Below are 18,683 nucleotides of genomic sequence, written 5' to 3' on the forward strand. Positions count from 1 at the left end.
GATGGGGAGGGGAACAGTGGAAACGCTGACATTCAGTCAGCACTGACATGTGCCAGACCCTCTCGTAGCTTCTTTGTGGGAGTTAACTGGTGCAGCAGTGGTTCTCACATGTTGGCACTCAGGTTGTGTCTTAGTCCTGAGGTGATTCGTAAGTAACTTGCTATAATAATTAGTAAGATTCTGAGGATTGCTACTTAACTTGTTTTGGGTGACTTAGCGATTGAACGGAGCAATTTCTGTAGCATCATCCACTCGTTTGTGCTGCATCGTTAGTGGGAGAGAAGGGGGTAGAGTTAGAGCTAACAGTTGGTTCCTTTCATTGAACCCTCAATACGGGCCAGGGTCAGCGCTAAGCAGTTTACGGGCACTGCCTCTTAATCACCTTAGCACATTTTACAGATGGGAACTCTGAGGAGACAAGTCAGTTACGCACGCAGTAACTGGCCAGGTGTGGCCAGGACGCGCTGGCTCAAGCTTTTCAGCAGTCCTCTTACTGGCTGTCCTCACCTAACTCACCAGGAACTTCACTTGGCCCCGAGCACACCCCTGGGCATGCTTCAGGACCGTAAAGATCATCACCGATGGAGAGCAGAGCTACTAACTGCTAAGCTAGTGGACAGAGTGATGTTAAATTCTCAGCTAGCAGCTAATGTGTGGGATGATTTTGTTGAATGTTTTTGTTTGTTTGTTTCTTTTTTTAATCAGAATAACCAGGGAGCACAGGGAAATGCTGGTGAAACTGGCCAAACAGAACACCAACAAGGCCAAGGATTCCTTACGGAAAGTTCGTACCAATGCAATGAATAAGCTGAAGAAATCAAAGGACAAAGTCTCGGAGGACACCATTAGGCTCATAGAGAAACAGGTACTGTTGCCAACAGATGTAATACTTGTGTGTCTGACCCAGGGAACCACCTGTTCATGTCTGAAGAGAGGAAAATTAAAACCGAATATCCCTGATTCTTTCCTTGACATGATGAGGATTGGCTGAGTCTCTGTTCTGGGCTTAGCCCTGCGGATGTGGAGGAAGAGAAGATGCTGTTGGCTCTTCGCTGGGTTCCAGGCTCCATGCTGAACACTTCCTGTCATTTCATTTATCCTTGTTGCTGCAGAGTTGTGAAGGAGGTCCTGAGGAAACTGAGGTTCAGGGCAGCTAATTAACTTGCTCAAAGTCACATGCTGGTCAATTAGAAGTGGATCCCAGCGCAGGCAGACTAACTTCAGAGCCTGGACGCCGATGCCCTCGTGTGTGTGGTGGCTTGCCTGGGTGCTGGCAAGTGAGGCCTTAGCAGTGTTCTTACTGCGCTGAGTGGTGGCACTTGAACAAACTGCAGTGAAATAGTGAGAGACTGGGGGCAGGTAGAATAACACGTGCAAAGGTGTGCTGTGTAAAAGAACGTTATGCAGGTGGGTAATTGCAGTGTGAAAATGGCTGAGGCTGGGGAATGGATAGACACAGCAGCCAGCCGGATTGGTCCGAGCAGGGCTTGGAGACCAGGCTGAGCAGCTTGACCTCCAGCCTGTGCAGACACTCCCACGCTGGCCGTGCAGCTCTGTCAGTCGTCTGTGGCCACGATAATGCTGCATGACAGACCACCTCACAACTCAGTGATTTACAGTATCAGGTTTTATTTCTTAGTCTCATTTCTGTGGGTCAGCTGGGAGTCGCTCTTCTAGGCTGGGCTCAGTGGGCTTGGCTCCAGATGTTGGATTGGGTTCAGGTCTGCTTTGTCGCTCTCTCAATCTTCTGGAGTCAACAAGCTTCCCAGGACATCTTTTCTTTTTTCTTTCTTTCTTTTTTTTTTTTTTTTAAAGATTTTATTTATTTGACAGAGGTGGAGAGAGAGCACGAGCAGGGGGAGCGGCAGGCAGAGGGAGAAGCAGGCTCCCCGCTGAGCAAAGAGCCCGATGTAGGACTTGATCCCAGGACCCTGGGATCATGACCCAAGCCAAAGCCACCGACTTAACCGACTTTAGCCACCCAGGCTTCCCACGAGGACATCTTTTCAGCAGCAGATGCCAAGGGCATAAGCCCAACCATTCAAGTACGTTTGAAGCACCTGCTCTTGGTACATCCCACTGGCCAAGCAGATCACACAGGCCAAGCCCAGTACCACTGGGACAGAGAAGTATATATGTTTGTGGAGGTCCAGGGGAGGGCATGAAAATTTTTGAACAATAATCGAATCTGCCACAGCATCACGGTCACTTAAGGAGCTTATAAAAATACAGGTTTCTGGGACCCCACGCCCAGAGATTGAGTCAGTGAGTCTAGGGTGGGGCCTGCAGATCTGCATTTTTAAATGCTCACCATGTGATTCTGATACAGTAAGTCCCTGGAAAGATTTTTTTTTCCAGACAGTGGGGAGATCACATCTGTGTTTATGAACGATGATTATGGTGGCTTCGTAGAAAATAGATTGTAAGGATCAGAGTGGAGACAGGGAGGCCAGGGAGGCTGTTGCAGAAATCCATCCAGGAAATGGTGGCCTGAACCTGAGTGATACCAGTGGAAGTAAGATAGGAAGAAGAATTTACCAGTATTTAGGAGATAGAATAGTGTTTAGCATAATATAAAAGGGCTTGCCCAAAGCCTCTGCACCCACCACAAAAGCGTTATTTTAGGAAGATTGAACATGAGTATGGGCAGGATGGGGAGTAAGGAGGGAAGAGGCTAGAGGCAGGGAGCATGAGCGCTGTTAGAGGGACATCTGGAGGAGGCCATAAATTAACTAACTGCTCCCTTTCTCCTAGACCAGCAGTTAGAATGCCATTTGTAGGCCAGCCCTAACAATCACCTAGGAAAAAATTTTAGATGGATGCCTGGGCTCTGCTCCTGCATTTACAGATTTTTAGTAGGTCTCCCCAGGAAGGTATATTTTTAAAAAGCTCCCCAGATAATTCTGCAAAGCAGACACAGATGGTAATTAAGGACCTAGAAGCCTTACGATGTTTCCCTGTGATGGTACCAGAGTTAGATCGGGGTAGTTCTGCACATTATGGCCTGTGACCTTGGGGACATTACTTGACTCCTTCTGTAAAAAGGGATTTGTAATTCCTACCGTAAAGGGTTGCCCTGGACATGCTAGAGGCACCATTAGAATGTCTGACACCTGGACCCTCAGAGCTCCCTTTTTGCCTTCCTTGAACCCTCCTCTTGCCCTGCATCAGCTAAAAGAGGTTCCTAGATTAGGCTGGCCTTTTCTGAGCACCAACCAGGCCTTGTAGGAGTCTGTCCTTGGCCCTAGCTGGGCCAGCTCCTTGCCCATCCCCAGGAGATCCCATCTCTGCAGCCAACCCTTGACCTTTCCCTTACTTCTTTGTGGTAAGCCCATGGATCTCGGGAAAGTGCCAGGCACTCCTCACTCAACAAGACTGGGCCACTGCCTCAGGGACTAGAGCCCATGTTCCCTGAAAAGAGAAGAATGATCGGATAAGCAGTACTCTTGATCAAACCCACTTGACGAAGACATTGCTAGAAGCCTCCACATTAGCATCTCGCTTTTCACCTTCCTCTTCAGATTAGATTTGTTTCTTCAATGCTTATTACTGTTGATTGTTACTATTTTTCAAAATGAAAATAACTTTATTAGTTTTTTTCTGATACTAAGCTATACATGTTATGTAAATTTTTTTTTAATTAAGAAGGAAGTAATTGAAATGTCATCACCCAGAGATGACCATTGTTAACATTCTAGTGCAGACCTGCATGCTCTCTCTGTGAGGACATGTGTAATATTACAAGAGAATAGATCACAGTGTATGTACATAACATATCCAGTGCAATAATCTTTATTATTTAAGATATTATCATTTGAAGATGAGTTCTTACCATTACTGTTAATAAGTGCCTTTACTGTCATATGGTTAAAAGTGGAGGGAGAAAATCTTCAGGAGACAGCCTCGTGTGCACTTTATTTTCTTCTTTTTCCCTGACAGAAGGCACTAAGCTGGAGTTTTGGGTATGTGGTTTTTGTTTTTGTTTTTTAAATAAGCAAGGCAGGGGGCTGATTGTTGTTTTATTAGAGTTTTTAAAAATGTATTTGTTTACTTTGTTCCTGATTATCCAAGTAATATATGCTCACTGTAGAAAACGTGGAGAGTTCAGAAGACTGTTTTAAAAAAATGGGGAAACATTCACACCATAAACCCACATTGCAGAAGCAACTGCTCTTAACATTTTGGAGTATTTCTGCTTTCCTTCTTTTTTTTTTTTTTAACTACATAGTTTTTTAACATGCCTGAATATGTAGTATGCATATGGTTTTGTACTCGGCTTTATATTTTCTGTTTAGCATTAAAACTATTAGCATTTTCTCATGTCTTAAAAAACTGTAAACAGCCATTTCTGACGGTTACAAAATAGTCTGTCTTGTGGTTATACCATAATTCACTTTCATAAGCCTCTTGTTAGACATTTAGTTTGTTTAAACTTTTTTGTTATAAATAAGGTTGCAGTGAATATTTTTATACATGAATCTTTGTTGGGATGATTTCCCTAGGATAGAGTCCCAACTGTGGAATTATTGCACAAGGGGAATGCATATTCTTAAGATTCTTGGTATGTACTGCCTAAATCACTTTTTTAGAATATGTGTATTTTTAAAAATTTTGCCTTTTCTAATCCCCAACATTTGAACCCAGAATTTTTAATGTGAGCTTGAAATGCTGCTAATCTTGGAAGTATTGCTTTTAGTTCTACACTCCACAGAAAAGATTAAGTTACTTTTTGTATAAAGCTATACAACCTTTCTAAAGGATAATATAGCAGTGTATACAAAATCCATACATTTTTGACTCAGAGGCTTAAGAATTTATCCAAAATAAATTGTCAAGAATCTTACCTACAGAGGTGTCTGTTAATGTATTATGTATCATAGTAGAAAATTAGAAACTGTCTAAATTTCTGACAGTGGGAAAATAAATTGTTTTACCTCTATTTACTGGGATCTATATAGAGACAGTTATAAAAATATTTTGCAGGGGCACCTGGGTCGCATAGTCAATTAAGCGTCCGATTCTTGGTTTTGGCTCAGGTCGTGATCTGAGGGTTGTGAGATAAAGCCTCGCATTGGGCTCTGCACTCAGCGTGGAGCCTGCTTGAGACTCTCTCCCTCTCCCTCTGCACCTCCCCTCTGCACTCTCTCTCTCTCTCAAATCTTTAAAAAAAATATTTTGCAGAGGCACCTGGGTGGCTCAGTTGGTTAAGCGTCTGCCTTCGGCTCAGGTCATGATTCAGAGGTCCTGGGATTGAGCCCCACATCCAGCTCCCTGATCAGCAGGGAGTCTGCTTCTCCCTCTCCTTCTGCCCCCCACTCATGCTCGCTCTCTCTTTCACAAATAAATAAAATCTTTAAAAAAATATTTTGCAGACATGGTAAGTTTCTTTTGGAATTTATTTTTTTAAGGTAGGTTACACAACAATATTATAATATGATTCCATTTTTATAGTGAAAATTTTCATGTACATAAAAGGATTGGCAGCTTAGGAGTACTTGGCTGGCTCAGTCAGTAGAGCATGTGGCTCTTGATATTGGGGTTGTGAGTTTAAGCCCCACATTGGTTGTAGATATTACTTAAAAATAAAATCTTAAAAAAAAAGATTGGCAACTTATCCACTTGAGAATGGTGGTCATTAATGGTGGTCATTTCAGGCAGTGGGATTATGAACAGTTTCAATATTATTCTTTGTGGGATTTTTTTTAATGTTCCAAAATTCTTTTGAGGTCAGATTTTTTAAAAACTATATTATAAAAATGAAGGGATTGAGTTATGGGTTCTATCCCTATAGTCACATCTGACACCGCCCCCCCCCCCCCCCACACACACACCCAGCTTCCCAGCCCGAGGCCCAGACCAGCTCTGCTAAAGAAGGACCGGGGCCTACCCACTCGGGACTCTGACATCTGCCAGCCTGCTGTTTCACCTTTGCTTCAGTTTACTATAAATGGGCCTGCTGAGCATCAAGGCGCTTGGCAGAAACCACCAGTAAATCTGGCCAAGATCCTTTCACTGCTGCCTTTTTCCGAGCAACAGTGCTGCTCTGAAGTGAAGCTGGGTGCGAGCAGGCTGAGGGAGGGAGGGGCTCCCGGCGGCCAGGCAGGCAGGCAGGCAGGCAGGGAGGCTGGCCTGGGTGAGGCAGTGGGCGTTCTGAGCCAGGCCTCTGGGAGGCTGGCTTGCTACCCGCCTGCCCCAGCCCTGCACTGTGTGCTCCTGCCTTCCCCTGTCCTGGCTCCACCTCCCACTTTCCTGAACGAGAAGGGAGCAGATGTGAGGATGACGACGACCATGATGATATGGGCTTTATGGGCAGTGGATTAAAATGGAAAGGGCTCTTGCTGTGGAGGCAGGCAGGCCTGACTGGTTCAGATCCCAGCTCTTTCACGTCTCGGCTGCAAAGGTTAGCAAATGGCTTCACCTTTTTGAGCTTCTGTCTCCTCATCTAAAAAGTGGGAGGAGGGGTGCTTATCTCACAGGTTTGCTGAGAGGACCAGATGACACACATACTTTAAAGTGGCTGGTGTGGTTGCCAGTCCTCAGTAATTGTCCACCCTATTGGTCCATCCCATTGCTTTCCCCACCCTTCTCTGACTTTAAATTCGGGGCTAGGATTGACGGTTGGAATGACACCCACACGGCTTGCCTGGAGTGGGGAAGGACGAGGCCAGGTGCTGGGGGCGCCTCACAGCGGGTAGCAGCACCAACTGGCAACAGGGGTGGGTGACTTCCTGGCTCAGTCACCACTGACTTTTCAACGGGACCTGGGGCAGATCAGTTAACATTTACGCCTTGGTTTATTCCTCTGTAAAATGGGGATAATACCTGTCTCACTTGCCTTATAGAAGTTACGTGTGGTTGTTGGATTTGGACAAAACCCCTTTGCATACCATGTACGACTATGCAACTGTCAGGTGAAATAGTTAAATATTCCCAATGTATTAAAGGGACATAGTAACAGCATTTCATAGGTTTTGAGGATTATGTGAAATAATGCATATGAAGTTTTTAGCCTAGTGCCTGGCACCTAGTAATACTCGGTAAGAGAGAGCTATTGGTGCTGTTGTCATTGTTGTTAATCATCATTATTTTATTTTATTATTTTTTAAAGGTTTTTTATTTCTTTATTTTAGAGAGAGAGAGAGAGTGCATGTGCGAGCAGGGGAGGGGCAGAGGGAGAGGGAGAGAGAGAATCTCAAGCAGACTCCCCGCTGAGTGCAGAGCCTGAGTTCAGGCTCGATCTCATGACCCTGAGATCATGACCTGAGCCAAAATCAAGAGTCAGATGCTCAACCAACTGAGCGACCCAGGTGCCTCATGTTAATCATCATTATTTAAGAAGTCTGATAAAGATGGAAAAGATGAACTTGCAGGCAGACTGTCCCCAAGGGCACTTTGTGCCTATAATTTGGCAGAAAGTTAGTAAATATTTTCATTAATTGATTAATTTGAAAAGAAGTCAGGAAGTGATAATAAAAATCAGAGTAGCACAAGCAGCATTTGCATAGCAAATAACCAGTTTAAACCATGCTTGCATATTCATGAACAAGTTCGACTTGCACAACTACTCTCTGAGGAAGGGACCGGCATCCCCATTTGATAGATGAGGAAACTGAGATTCAGTGACTTACACATGTCACCCCACTGAGAATTTAACCCAGCACCCACATTATCACACTGTTACTTTAGGTACTCTTCCTTCCCCAGTCCCCATTCTTGTCCCCAAACTGCCCTTGCGCCATTTTCCAGAGTAGGCTTGCCGGAGTGAGTGCTGCTGGGCATCATGCCACCCGCCATGCAAGGCAGCTGTTCTGGGCGGGGGCGGCAGCATCTGAAAGTCTGTGGCTGAGTAAGGAGGGACCCAGCAGCCATTCTGAGCCCATCCGCTCTTCCAGCATGCCCAGCAGCCCCTGAAGCCCTGCTTTCCCCCCGGCTGCAAAATGTGTAGCTGTTGATACGGTGAGAGCCTGGTTGTCTCCCTGCCTGGGACCAGTTGTTCCAAATCCTTTTTTATTTCTACCCTTCCCAGTGCATTTAGTTCCTAGTTCTTGGCCAAGGCCTGTGGTCTGCAAATAAAGACATCAAGCAGCCACTGTGCCGCTGAGCACACGGATCCTGGGCACCATACTTCAAGGCTTCCTGTCTTTGGTCCCTTTCAGACGTGGGAGGGAAGCTGCAATACTTACTAAGTTGTATTGTGTTTTCTCACTTTCAGTACATGTTTATTTTTGAAAATTTGGAAAATCTAGAAAAGCACAGAAAACTTTGATAATTATTCATTTAGTAAATATTTCCTGAGCACTTGCTATGCACTAGGTCTTTTGCAAGATGTGACAGATGGGGACATGAGTAATATATTACCTATCATCACTAAAAGATAAAGACCATTAATATTTTCACATGTTTCCTTCCATTTTTAAGAAATATGCATTTTTTTTTACATACTTGAGATAATTTCTGCTATGTATATGCACAATTTTGTATCCTGCTTTTTCTTTAACTCTAAAGGTAACATGAGCATTTTCCCATGATATTATAAAGAATATCTTAAACATTATTTCCTTTTTTCTGATTACAAAAGCAATCCATACTTGCTATAAACATTCAAACATTTCAGAAATATGTGCTAGAATGTTATTCATATTTATGCCCTTTCCATAAAAAGTAGATAATCTTAACCATTTTTTTTTAATCTTAACCATTTTTAATGGATATATGTATTCAGCTACTTCCCTGTTCTGTCACTTTAGATTTTCTGATTTTTCATTATTAAAAATAAAGCTTAGGGGTGCCTGGGTGGCTCAGTCGTTAAGTGTCTGCCTTCAGCTCAGGTCATGATCTCAGAGTTCTGGGATCGAGCCCCACATCGGGCTCCCTGCTCAGCGGGAAGCCTGCTTCTCCCTCTCCCACTCCCCCTGCTTGTGTTCCCTCTCTCATTGTGTCTCTCTCTGTCAAATAAATAAAATCTTTAAATAAATAAATAAATAAAGCTTAGATAGGGGCATCTGGATGGTGAGGTTGTTTAAGCATCAGACTCTTGGTTTCGGCTCCGGTCGTGATTGGTTTTGGCTTGGGTTGTGATCTCAGGATCGTGAGATTGAGCCCTGCGTCAGGCTCCACACTTGGTGTGGAGTCTTCTTGAGACTCTCTCTCCCTCTGCCCCTCCCCACTGTCTTTCTAAAATAAATAAATCTTTAAAAAAAATAAATAAAGCCTACATAAATATCTTTGCATATGGAACTTCAGAAATTTTTTTCAGATTCCATTCATGTAGTAATTTCCCAGTTGAGAGATTTAGGCGGTTAAAAAATGGTGTGGACATTTGCATCAATTTGAATTCCTATCATTTGATATATGAGCTTATCCATTTTACCATAGCTTTCTGGCATTGAATATTGTAATTAAAAGCTACAACATCAAACTTTATTAACTACGATAACTGAATTATATCTTATTTTAACTTGCATTTCTTCAGTGTCTGTTGAATTTTCCATGTTTGTTAACCAGATGTATTTCTTCTTTTTTCAAGACTTTTTTTTTTTTTTTTTCTGTTTAACTACTGGGATCTTAATAGTCTTTATACACCAGAGTGTCGGAGGTGTAGGAAATTCTAGAGGGTCATTAAGTGACCGATAAGGCTGGCTTCTCTGTGTTCTATAATAATAGTTAAGAATTTTGGGCTGTGGAATCAGACTACTGGGGATTAAATTTTGTCATTGCTACTTTCAGCTGTGTATCCTGACAGGTGATCTAACTGCCTCAATTTCCTCGTCTGTGAAATGGGGATAATGATAGTATCTATCTCATGGGGCTACTGTTGGGAATCAGTAAGAGTGTGTATATAAAGTTCTTAGCACAGTGCCTGGCTGGGACTAAATAATGTGAGCTTCTGTCACCATCACTATTTCCCAGATAACTTTTCCATAGTTTTGGAATGTTTGTCCCCCTGCCCTTCCCCAGCGCCAGTTATCGGGCTGTCTCATTTTGTGTTCCTGCAGATCAGCCAAATGGCCGACGACACTGTTGCAGAGCTGGACAGGCATCTAGCAGTGAAGACCAAAGAACTCCTTGGATGAGAGTCCAGCTGGGGCAGCAGGACTCCAGAGCCCAGTTTCTGGTGGATCCCATGGGTGGCAAATTGCCCCCTCTCTTCTCTGTCCACACAGAAGGCTGTCACCATGCAGCTGTCAGTCTTTATGAGGCTCAGCCTCCTCGTGGGACACCCAGACTTGTGCATTCTCTTCCTCCTTTACCCTGTTCACCCCATTCTCCTCTGGCCCTCTGCCTTGGCTGGCCCTCAGAGAGTATCCGCTGTGACGGATGGCCTCTACTTAGGGCGTTTGCCCTGATCGTGACATTGCCAAGCAACTAGGACTATTGGCAGGCTCAGCACCGCCTGCTTCTCATCTCGAGAGCATCCTTTTCATTTGTTTATTTGAGACAGAATGAGAGAGAGAGAGCACATGAGAGGGGGGAGGGTCAGAGGCAGAAGCAGGCTCCCTGCTGAGCAGGGAGCCCGATGCGGGACTCGATCCTGGGACTCCAGGATCATGACCTGAGCCGAAGGCAGTCGCTTAACCAACTGAGCCACCCAGGCGCCCGAGAGCATCCTTTTCAATTAGTTGGGCCCCATCCCCAACTTTGAACTCTGGGTTGATGTAGGCCTTCATCTGTGACTGGATCTCTTTGCTAGAGGCCCATTTTTACCTAACAATAAAATCAAAATAAATTGGAAAGAATAACCACCACAAAGGAATGGATAGAGTCAGTCTGGATTCATGTTCTCTAAGGACCTGTATGTAAAGCCACCACAACAACACTTTTGCCTCTGAGCCATCCTCACACATGCTCTTTCCTCTGCCTGGACCATTCTGGCCCTGCTGACCTACCTGGCCAGTCCTGTTCATCCTTCAGGTCTCAGCTTGGGTATCACCTCCTCTGGGAAGTCTTCCCTTTTCCCCCAGCCTAGGACTCCTATCATTGGCTCTCAGCACTGTCCGCGGCTTTTAACTGAACCTTCACTATTCTTTTTGATAATTAGTCTATATATCTTTATTTTCCTCAGAACTTGACATAATGCCTGGAACATAGGAGGCATTCAGATGTGTTGTAAATGAATTGTACCAAGTAGCTGCTCACAAATACTGGCTTCTTTTCCTTTCTTTCCAGTCGTAACACCACCACTCTGTCATTTTCCACTCTTGCCTTTGTCCTCAACATTTACTTGGTAATGAGATACCTTTCCCCCAGAGCCTGCCTGTTGACAGACAAGTGGTTTGTTGTGGCTTATCTTTGGGTCCTGGGTTAAGTAAGGTTTTTTTCCTCTAGTTAATATTCTTTTCTTTCTTTTTTTTTCTTTATTCTCTTTTCTTCTCTTTTCATTCTCTCATTCATAATACACAGCTAGATACAATTCTAGGCAGTATCTTCAATCTTCATGGTAAACTTACGAGATGTGTATTATCTTCATTTTATAAATAGGAAGACTGAGACCTGACAATATTAGAGAACTTCCCCAAAGTAACAAGCCTAGTGAAGTGATAGAGGGTTTCATTATTCATTGTCAGACTCATTTTGCAGAGAGGGAGGAGCTCAAAAGAGGTCAAATTTCTTGCCCAGGGTTACATAGCTAGCAAGTGGCAGAGCTGGGATTCAAACTGAGGCCTGAGCTAAAGCTTGTGCTCTGCCCACCGCATCCTGCAGCCTTCATGAACATTTCGTGAGCACGAGTTGCATGTCAGGTACCGTGCTACATGCTGGGGATGCAAAAATGGGCAAGATGTGACCTCTGTCTTTGAGGGATGCACAGCACACTGGACTAAGTCGTTATCCAAAATGTCTTGAGTGGAAGGTCGGAAGTTCATTCCAGTTTTGCCAGATGTCTGCCTTTAGAGTGGAACCTCCTTGGGCAGCTGCGGGGCCTGGCCTCCCTCCTTTGAAGTGGCATCCAGCTTCACTCTGCTGTCTGACTCCTCTCAGATCCCGTCCCTTGGGGGAGGTCTGCTCTTCTCCCTCTGCTTGTACTGGTAGAGCTCAGTGTACACGGCCAATGAGGGTTCAAGGTCAGAATCAGGTCAAAAATGAAAGAAGCTAACCTAGTCTCCGCCCCACCTTACCTGTCCTCAGTCCAACCCCACTCACCAGCCCTGAGTAGCCATCACACGATCAGAAGTCAGCTGGGGGAAGAACAGGGATAGACACAGCAATCAAGGAGCCTTTTTTGGGGTAAGCCACATGGCGGGGCATTGCGGCAGTCTTTCGTGAGTGGCCGAAATCCCCCACTCACAGCAAATGTGCTTCTCAAAGATGCAGGATTTTTTAATAAACAGAGGAAATGATAAATTATGTTGTAACTCCACTCCAAAGGCATTTGGTTCTTAACAGCCAAATCCTCTGTAGTCTTTAAATAAACAAAAACTTATTGGTGAACAGACGGGGTTGGGGGGTGGGGTGGAAAATGAAAGATTTTCTGTACTTGGGTCCCACATGTCAACAATTTCTCTCCTGTGTGTATGTTGGCCAAAGCTGTATATCATGATAAATGAATAAAGGAAAACCTCGAGCCCAGGGCAGTCAGACAGCTCAGCAAATGGCTTTCAGCTGATTGCTCTGTTTCAGTTGACATTTATCAAAGAGTTTCTCTGTTCCTCTGTGTCGGGCTGTGGTGGTGGCAGGGACTGGGATGAGACTACCTGTTTGGATCTGCTGAGTAATGAGGAATGCTGGAGCAATGCCTTCTCCCTCTCTCCTTCCTTGAACCTCTTTCTTTCAAAAGGAAAAGCCGGGGATGGACATTCCTACCCTCACCAGGAGGATTAACCACCTCCTCCATTCAGCTCACCGGCTTTCCAAGTCCCATGAAACATACAGGCCAAAGAGAATTTGAAAACTTTTGTCCTGTTTTTTTCTTTTTTACATGCTTGTGTGTGTGTGTGTGTGTTTGTGTGTGTTAGAAGTTACAAAAGAAACTGGAATATAAAAAGTTAGAAGACTTCTCATTAAGTTCCCAATCTTACTCCCCCTTTAATGATGAGATGTGTATTCTTCCAGACATTTATACGTACATAATTTTTAAAAAGCAGGGAAGGGAACTATTCTGTTCATATTCTGAAGCTTGCTTTTTTTTTTTTTTTTAACCCAACACATGATGGCCATCTGCTCATATGTGAACATGGAGATACAACTCACCCCTTTTTCATTGCAGTGTGGTATTCCATACTATGGATGTACCTTAACTTACTTCACTGCTACCCCTATGATATTTTTTCAAATCATTTTACAGGGGTGCCTGGGTGGTGCAGTCAGTTTGGGTGTCTGACTCTTGGTTTTGGCTCGGGTCATGATCTCAGGGTCATGGGATTGAGCTCCGTGTGGCCTCCATGCAGGAGTCTGCTTGGGCCTCTTTCTCCCTCTCCCTTTGCCTCCCCCCCACCCCCAAATAAATAAATCTTTAAAAAAATCATTTTACATGCATTGGAGGATGCTTTTATTTAAGGATTTTTTTTTTTTTTTTTTTTTTTTGCTTTTTGAGAGAAAAGAACCCCTATTCTAAGTTTATCTGTTTTGGTGAGTTTTACCTACTCTTCCTCAACCTTAGATTAACCTTTACTGAATGCCTACCTTAGAGCAGGCGCCATGCTGGACACTTACGAGAGTTAAACTTCCGAACAGTGTTAGCTGGTTTAAGTATTGCTCCTATCTGTTTACGTATGAGAAAACCAAGATTCAGAATGGGCATTCAACTTGTCCAAGGTCACACAGCTAGTCGGTGCCAGAAGTTTGAAACTCAGATCTGACTGAAGTAGGTCCTTAATCAGTGCACTTCAGTTCGTAAGTCTTCACCAAATACTTACTCAAAATGCACTGCTCCAGGCCCTGAAGGTGATAGAAGAGAAGCAGAAAGCTCACTCTCATAAAACAATGAGCTATTTCTTTCTTTTTTTTTTTTTAAGATTTTATTTATTTATTTGACAGAGAGAGACACAGCGAGAGAGGGAACACAAGCAGGGGAGTGGGAGAGGGAGAAGCAGGCTTCCTGCGGCGCAGGGAGCCCGATGCGGGGCTCCATCCCAGGACCCTGGGATCATGACCTGAGCCGAAGGCAGACGCTTAACGACTGAGCCACCCAGGCGCCCCAACAATGAGCTATTTCTAATAAAGGTGTGTGTTGAAAGCTGCACAGGAGGTCGCACATGGTAAACACTGAAGGGATGATGGTAAAGGTTTATATTTGCATATTTCACCTTCTACCTGTTTGGCAGACTCCCCTAGAACTTGTAAGAGAACCAGTGAATAATGACAATAATGACAGGAATAGTGTCGATGGCACCAATAACTCATATTGGCTTGGTCCCTTCTAGTTTTCAAAGTGCTCCTACCTCTAGCCCATTGAAACCACTGAGCAAAGCTTTGCAGTTTCTTTTGCTCTAATACGTGGTCAGTTTCCATGATGTGTACCAAAAGGTACAGTCTCTGGGGGGGGGGGGGCACAAATTTTGATATGTACACAGGAAATGTAGTTTATATTGGGTTTTCTGTATTATTTTTTGGGCTTTTGGTGAGTGTTGGACTGACTAGCATTCGTATTTTTTCTTGCACTTCCTGTAGTTTCTGCTGGATGACTTGCTGCCGGGTTGTCTGGTGCCCAGAGAGTCTGGCTCTTCACTCGTCTTCATCTCACTCCGTGCTTGGAGTCTGAGTTCTGTCTTGTCCTCTATCAAGCTCACAGTCCATGCTTGCTTTTTGTTTACATTTGCTTGGTGTAGCTTTCCCATTCCTTTATTTGTAGGTTTCCAAATGACTGTTTTAGGCATGGTTTCTGTTTTAGAGCTGGGTTTTGTTCTATGATCCATTTGGAAACTCCTTTTAAAAATGACCTCTATTTTTGGGGCGCCTGGGTGGCTCAGTTGGTTAAGCGACTGCCTTCGGCTCAGGTCATGATCCTGGAGTCCCGGGATCGAGTCCTGCATCGGGCTCCCAGCTCGGCGGGGAGCTTGCTTCTCCCTCTGACCCTCTCCTCTCCCATGCTGTTTCTCTCTCGCTCGCTCTCCAATAAATAAATAAATAAAATCTTAAAAAAATAAAAAAATGACCTCTATTTTTAATTGTGATAAAATACCCATTACACTTGCCGCCTTAATCATTTGTAAGTACACAGTTCAGTAGTAGTACGTACATTCACATCGTGCAAGGAGGAGACCTCCAGAACTCTCTTCATTTTTGTGTCTGGTTTCTTTCACTCGGCACAATGTCCTCCAGGTTCATCCATGTTGTAGCAGGTGTCAGAATCTCTTTCCTTTTTTAAGGCTGGATAGTGTTCCATTGCATGTACGTGTAAAACTCCTTTTCTTTTAGGAGGTGACCTAAACTCGTTCACATTTATTGATTATCCCGAAATGTTTAGTAGAAGCCTACAGTTACTCTTTTTTTTTTTTTTTTTTTTTGCATGCAGTATTAATGCTAGGTGGTTGGGTGTCTGAACCCTTAGCAGATGAGGGGCTAGATGTTAGGTCGAGGAAAAAGGTTTCTTCTGCACAGAGGAGGCTCCCTACTTGGTGAATGAACAAAGAAGTGGCGATCCCTGTCCCTCATATTCCTCTGTTTTGGTCTTTGTTTTAATTCGTCATGTGCTGTCAGGTTAGCTCAAGCTGAGACGTAGCCTTCATCACACCCCTCTTCTGCTCCACACCCTTCAGTGCCTCCCTGTTGCCTGCCGAATTGTGTACAGACCTCACCCAGCCTAACTTCAGAGGCTAAGCCTCTCTATCTCTTCAGTTGTGATACGCCTCTCACAACTACCCTAAGGCAACTGGTGCTTAAGCTCAAGGCTATTACTACCTTTTCTGAATTTTTGTGCCGCTTTCCTCCCCCTCCATGTGTTGTCTCAGGCTGTTTGCCTGCTAGGCACTCCCTTAGATCGCTGCCCCACCCAATAGGCAAAATCTGTCTAGCCTTCCCAGCTCTTTTTGGTCCCACATCCTCGCATTAACTCATTTACTTCTTTGTCTGATGTTTCTCCTGATCCCTAAATGCGTGTATGTGCCCACTGACCCACATATGCCTCAAGCACCCCCAGACTCAGCCAGCCCCCTCTGGAGTACATGTCCCCGCCAGCCCTGCTCACTCTCCTGCGTTGCCTCTTGGGAATGTCTTCGCTGTCCCAGGTGCCAAGCCAAGACATTGGGAGCCACCTGCGCCTCCCTCTGCCTCACACTCTCATCCAGGAGGTCACCAAGTCCCGTTAGGTCTGCCTTCAAAGTGCTCTCCTTTCTGGGCACATCCTCGAACCAGGGAACAGAAGTGTCAGATGTTTCAGGCTGGCCTGGCCCGTGTCTCTGGCCTTTCTCGGAGGCAGAGTGCTACCCGCACTAGGTAAGCCTTGTGTCCCTGGAAAGAAAGTTCCCTGCTCTTTTCATCTTTGCATCCCCTGCCCAGCACTGTGCTTGGCTCAGAGCAGCTGCGAAGGAAATGTTTGTCCAATTGTAACAGGCCTGCCTGGCCTTGAATACAAATGAAGTCAATTTACATCAATAACCCAAAGTTTCCCTAATTACTCTCACCTGCTTGCGCAGACCTCCAACCTCATCTGTTGAGTCGACCTCCAGAATTTCGGGGCATCTCAAGGCTGCCTCCCATGGTGTCCATGGTCACTGGCATCCACCCGGCTCCTCTGCTGTCCCGGTTCCCCTTTGCAGCATCTGCGGCCTTGAATGCCACCTGGAGCTTCGCCTTTGCTCCCACTGGGAGTGTCCATGTCCGTGACTGGAGTGCCGGCTCCTGGGCTTGGGGGTGCCTGAACGAGCTAGGTGGGGTCCTGAGGAGGTAGGGGGCCATGCCACCCTTGGCTCCTGCGAAGCAGCCTTGCTGGGGTCCAAGGCCCTAAGGCTCCTTCCCAGGCCGGTACCCACCCCCGACGTGCAGCTCACAGCCTGCACCCCCCGGCCCCCGGGTGGCGGGGTGCACATGCCTTCTCTCCCTTCCAAGGCTCTAGCCTCAGCCCAAATTGCCCCCCGACTTTGTGATGATAACACTAATAGCGGCTAACAGTCCTGGACCTTTCCTGTGTGTGAGGCAGCTCTAGAAAGCTAGTTGTTATTTTGCTCATTTTACAGAAGAGGAAAGTGAAGCACAGCAAGGGGTTAAGTTGTCCATTGGCACACAGGACCAGAGGAAAGCACGAAATGCAGGGGGTCTGGTGTCTGACCCCCAGCCAGGCAGCCTCCAGAAGTTCTTTCAGCGAAGAGACCAGAGGGGCCCCATGGGGTGTGGGAGTGGCCAACGAGCTATGGGTCCTGTCCCAGCTTTGCCCTTTCTGCCCAAAGTAGAGGTCACTCCCTTTCCCCACGGGGCTTGCACAAGACAGGGTTTCCAGCTGGGCCAGTCCCTGACAACATCTTCACCCATTTGGGGCAGAATAAGTAAAATACACGTAATGTTGCAAATGTTGTCATAAAATTAAATTGATTTCACTTAAAGGACTATTCTATTATTGTTAAATCTTGTTCTTCCTACTTTCAGTTGGTGTTAAAATGTTCTTTCTATTATGGAATGAGAAGAAGTTGGTGATTCTAGAAAAAAAATTCCCATTTAGAAAGATAAACAGTGACCCTCTGTTGGTCACCTTCATTTTTTTTGTTTTTAACTTTACAGATGCATGCATTCCAAAGTCTGGTAGCTATGGGACCTCATGCCTACTCCTAGCAGTGCCGTCCTGAGGCTGTCATCCAAGGGAAGCTGGAGCTGTAACCAGGGAGCGAGGCAATGGAGGGAAGCAGTCTGACCTGTGTGGGTGTCGGGGACCCAGTGGGTGAGCAGGCGGTGGGGTTGGAAACAGGACAATCGTCAATCAGGAGGGTTCAGAGACCCATAAGGAAGGAGGGACGGGTAGGGAGAGGTGAGTCAGAGAGAGGAGAGAGAGAGAGACAGAGACAAACAGAGAGGGAGAGACAGATGCACAAAGGCCAGAGGGAGGGAGAAAGAGGCAGAATCAGCGAGACAAAGACACACACACACACACACACGCACACGCATGCACGCACCGTGCATGCAGACGTACAAGCACAGAGTCAGCAGGTAGTGACAGATGAGAGACGGAGATAGTCAGAGACAGAAGGAAACAGAGGGTGAGAGCGAGACTGTCATCCCGAAGAGATTTTCCAAGAGACCCAAAGAGAGAGACCCTGAGATAGAGACAGAGACACAGAGGGAGATAAATACACGTGAAGAGAGAAAGCGGCAGAAATCCAGGGAGAGAAACACAGTTAAGGGAGACAGAGGAAGAAAGAAAGGAAAGAGAGAAAAGAGAGAGAACAGAAAACCGGGAAGAGACGCACGTAGACAGAACGGAGACGGAGTGAGGCAGAGGGAGGCGAGGGGACGAGTGAGCTAGGAGCTGGTGGTGGCTGCAGGGCCCCAGGACCGGCGGGGCCACGTGTGCAGGGTGTGGGTGGAGGAAGAGGTGGCAGCAGTCGGGCCAGGGCTGCAGGGACCAGATAAGGACGCCTGCCAAAGGAAAGCGGGGAAGGAAAGACGTTTACAGACCCCCCGGGGGAGAAAGCTGGGGAGGCTGCCCCAGGCCCCGAGAACAATGGGTACTTGACTTCAGTGGGTCATTAATGAGACAATTAATGGAAAGAGTAACAGAGGCCTCCCCAGGGAGGACTTGGAGGGTGGATAAGTGGAATTAT

General features: G+C 45.7%; 1 protein-coding gene across 5 annotated transcripts in view; it reads left to right on the plus strand.

The window, feature by feature from the left end:
• The window catches only part of MRRF (mitochondrial ribosome recycling factor), an 80,096-nt gene that overhangs the window by 41,635 nt on the left and 19,778 nt on the right, over nt 1–18,683 (plus strand). Inside the window, exons 6-7 of one of the 5 annotated variants that reach the window (XM_064579664.1) lie at nt 706–865; nt 17,647–17,785. In XM_064579664.1, coding sequence (XP_064435734.1) covers nt 706–865; nt 17,647–17,697 — 211 coding nt within the window. In that variant the 3' untranslated portion in view covers nt 17,698–17,785. Of the gene's footprint in view, nt 1–705; nt 866–9,995; nt 10,754–14,604; nt 15,013–17,646; nt 17,786–18,683 lie in introns of those variants that run through there. The other 4 variants (XM_045883081.3, XM_045883084.3, XM_045883083.3 and 1 more) reach the window with 4 other exon arrangements.

The sequence above is a fragment of the Mirounga angustirostris genome, unplaced genomic scaffold, assembly GCF_029215605.1.
Source record: "Mirounga angustirostris isolate CCGP_5_RB_7025 unplaced genomic scaffold, mMirAng1.0.hap1 SCAF_15, whole genome shotgun sequence".
Taxonomy (NCBI): Eukaryota; Metazoa; Chordata; class Mammalia; order Carnivora; family Phocidae; genus Mirounga; species Mirounga angustirostris.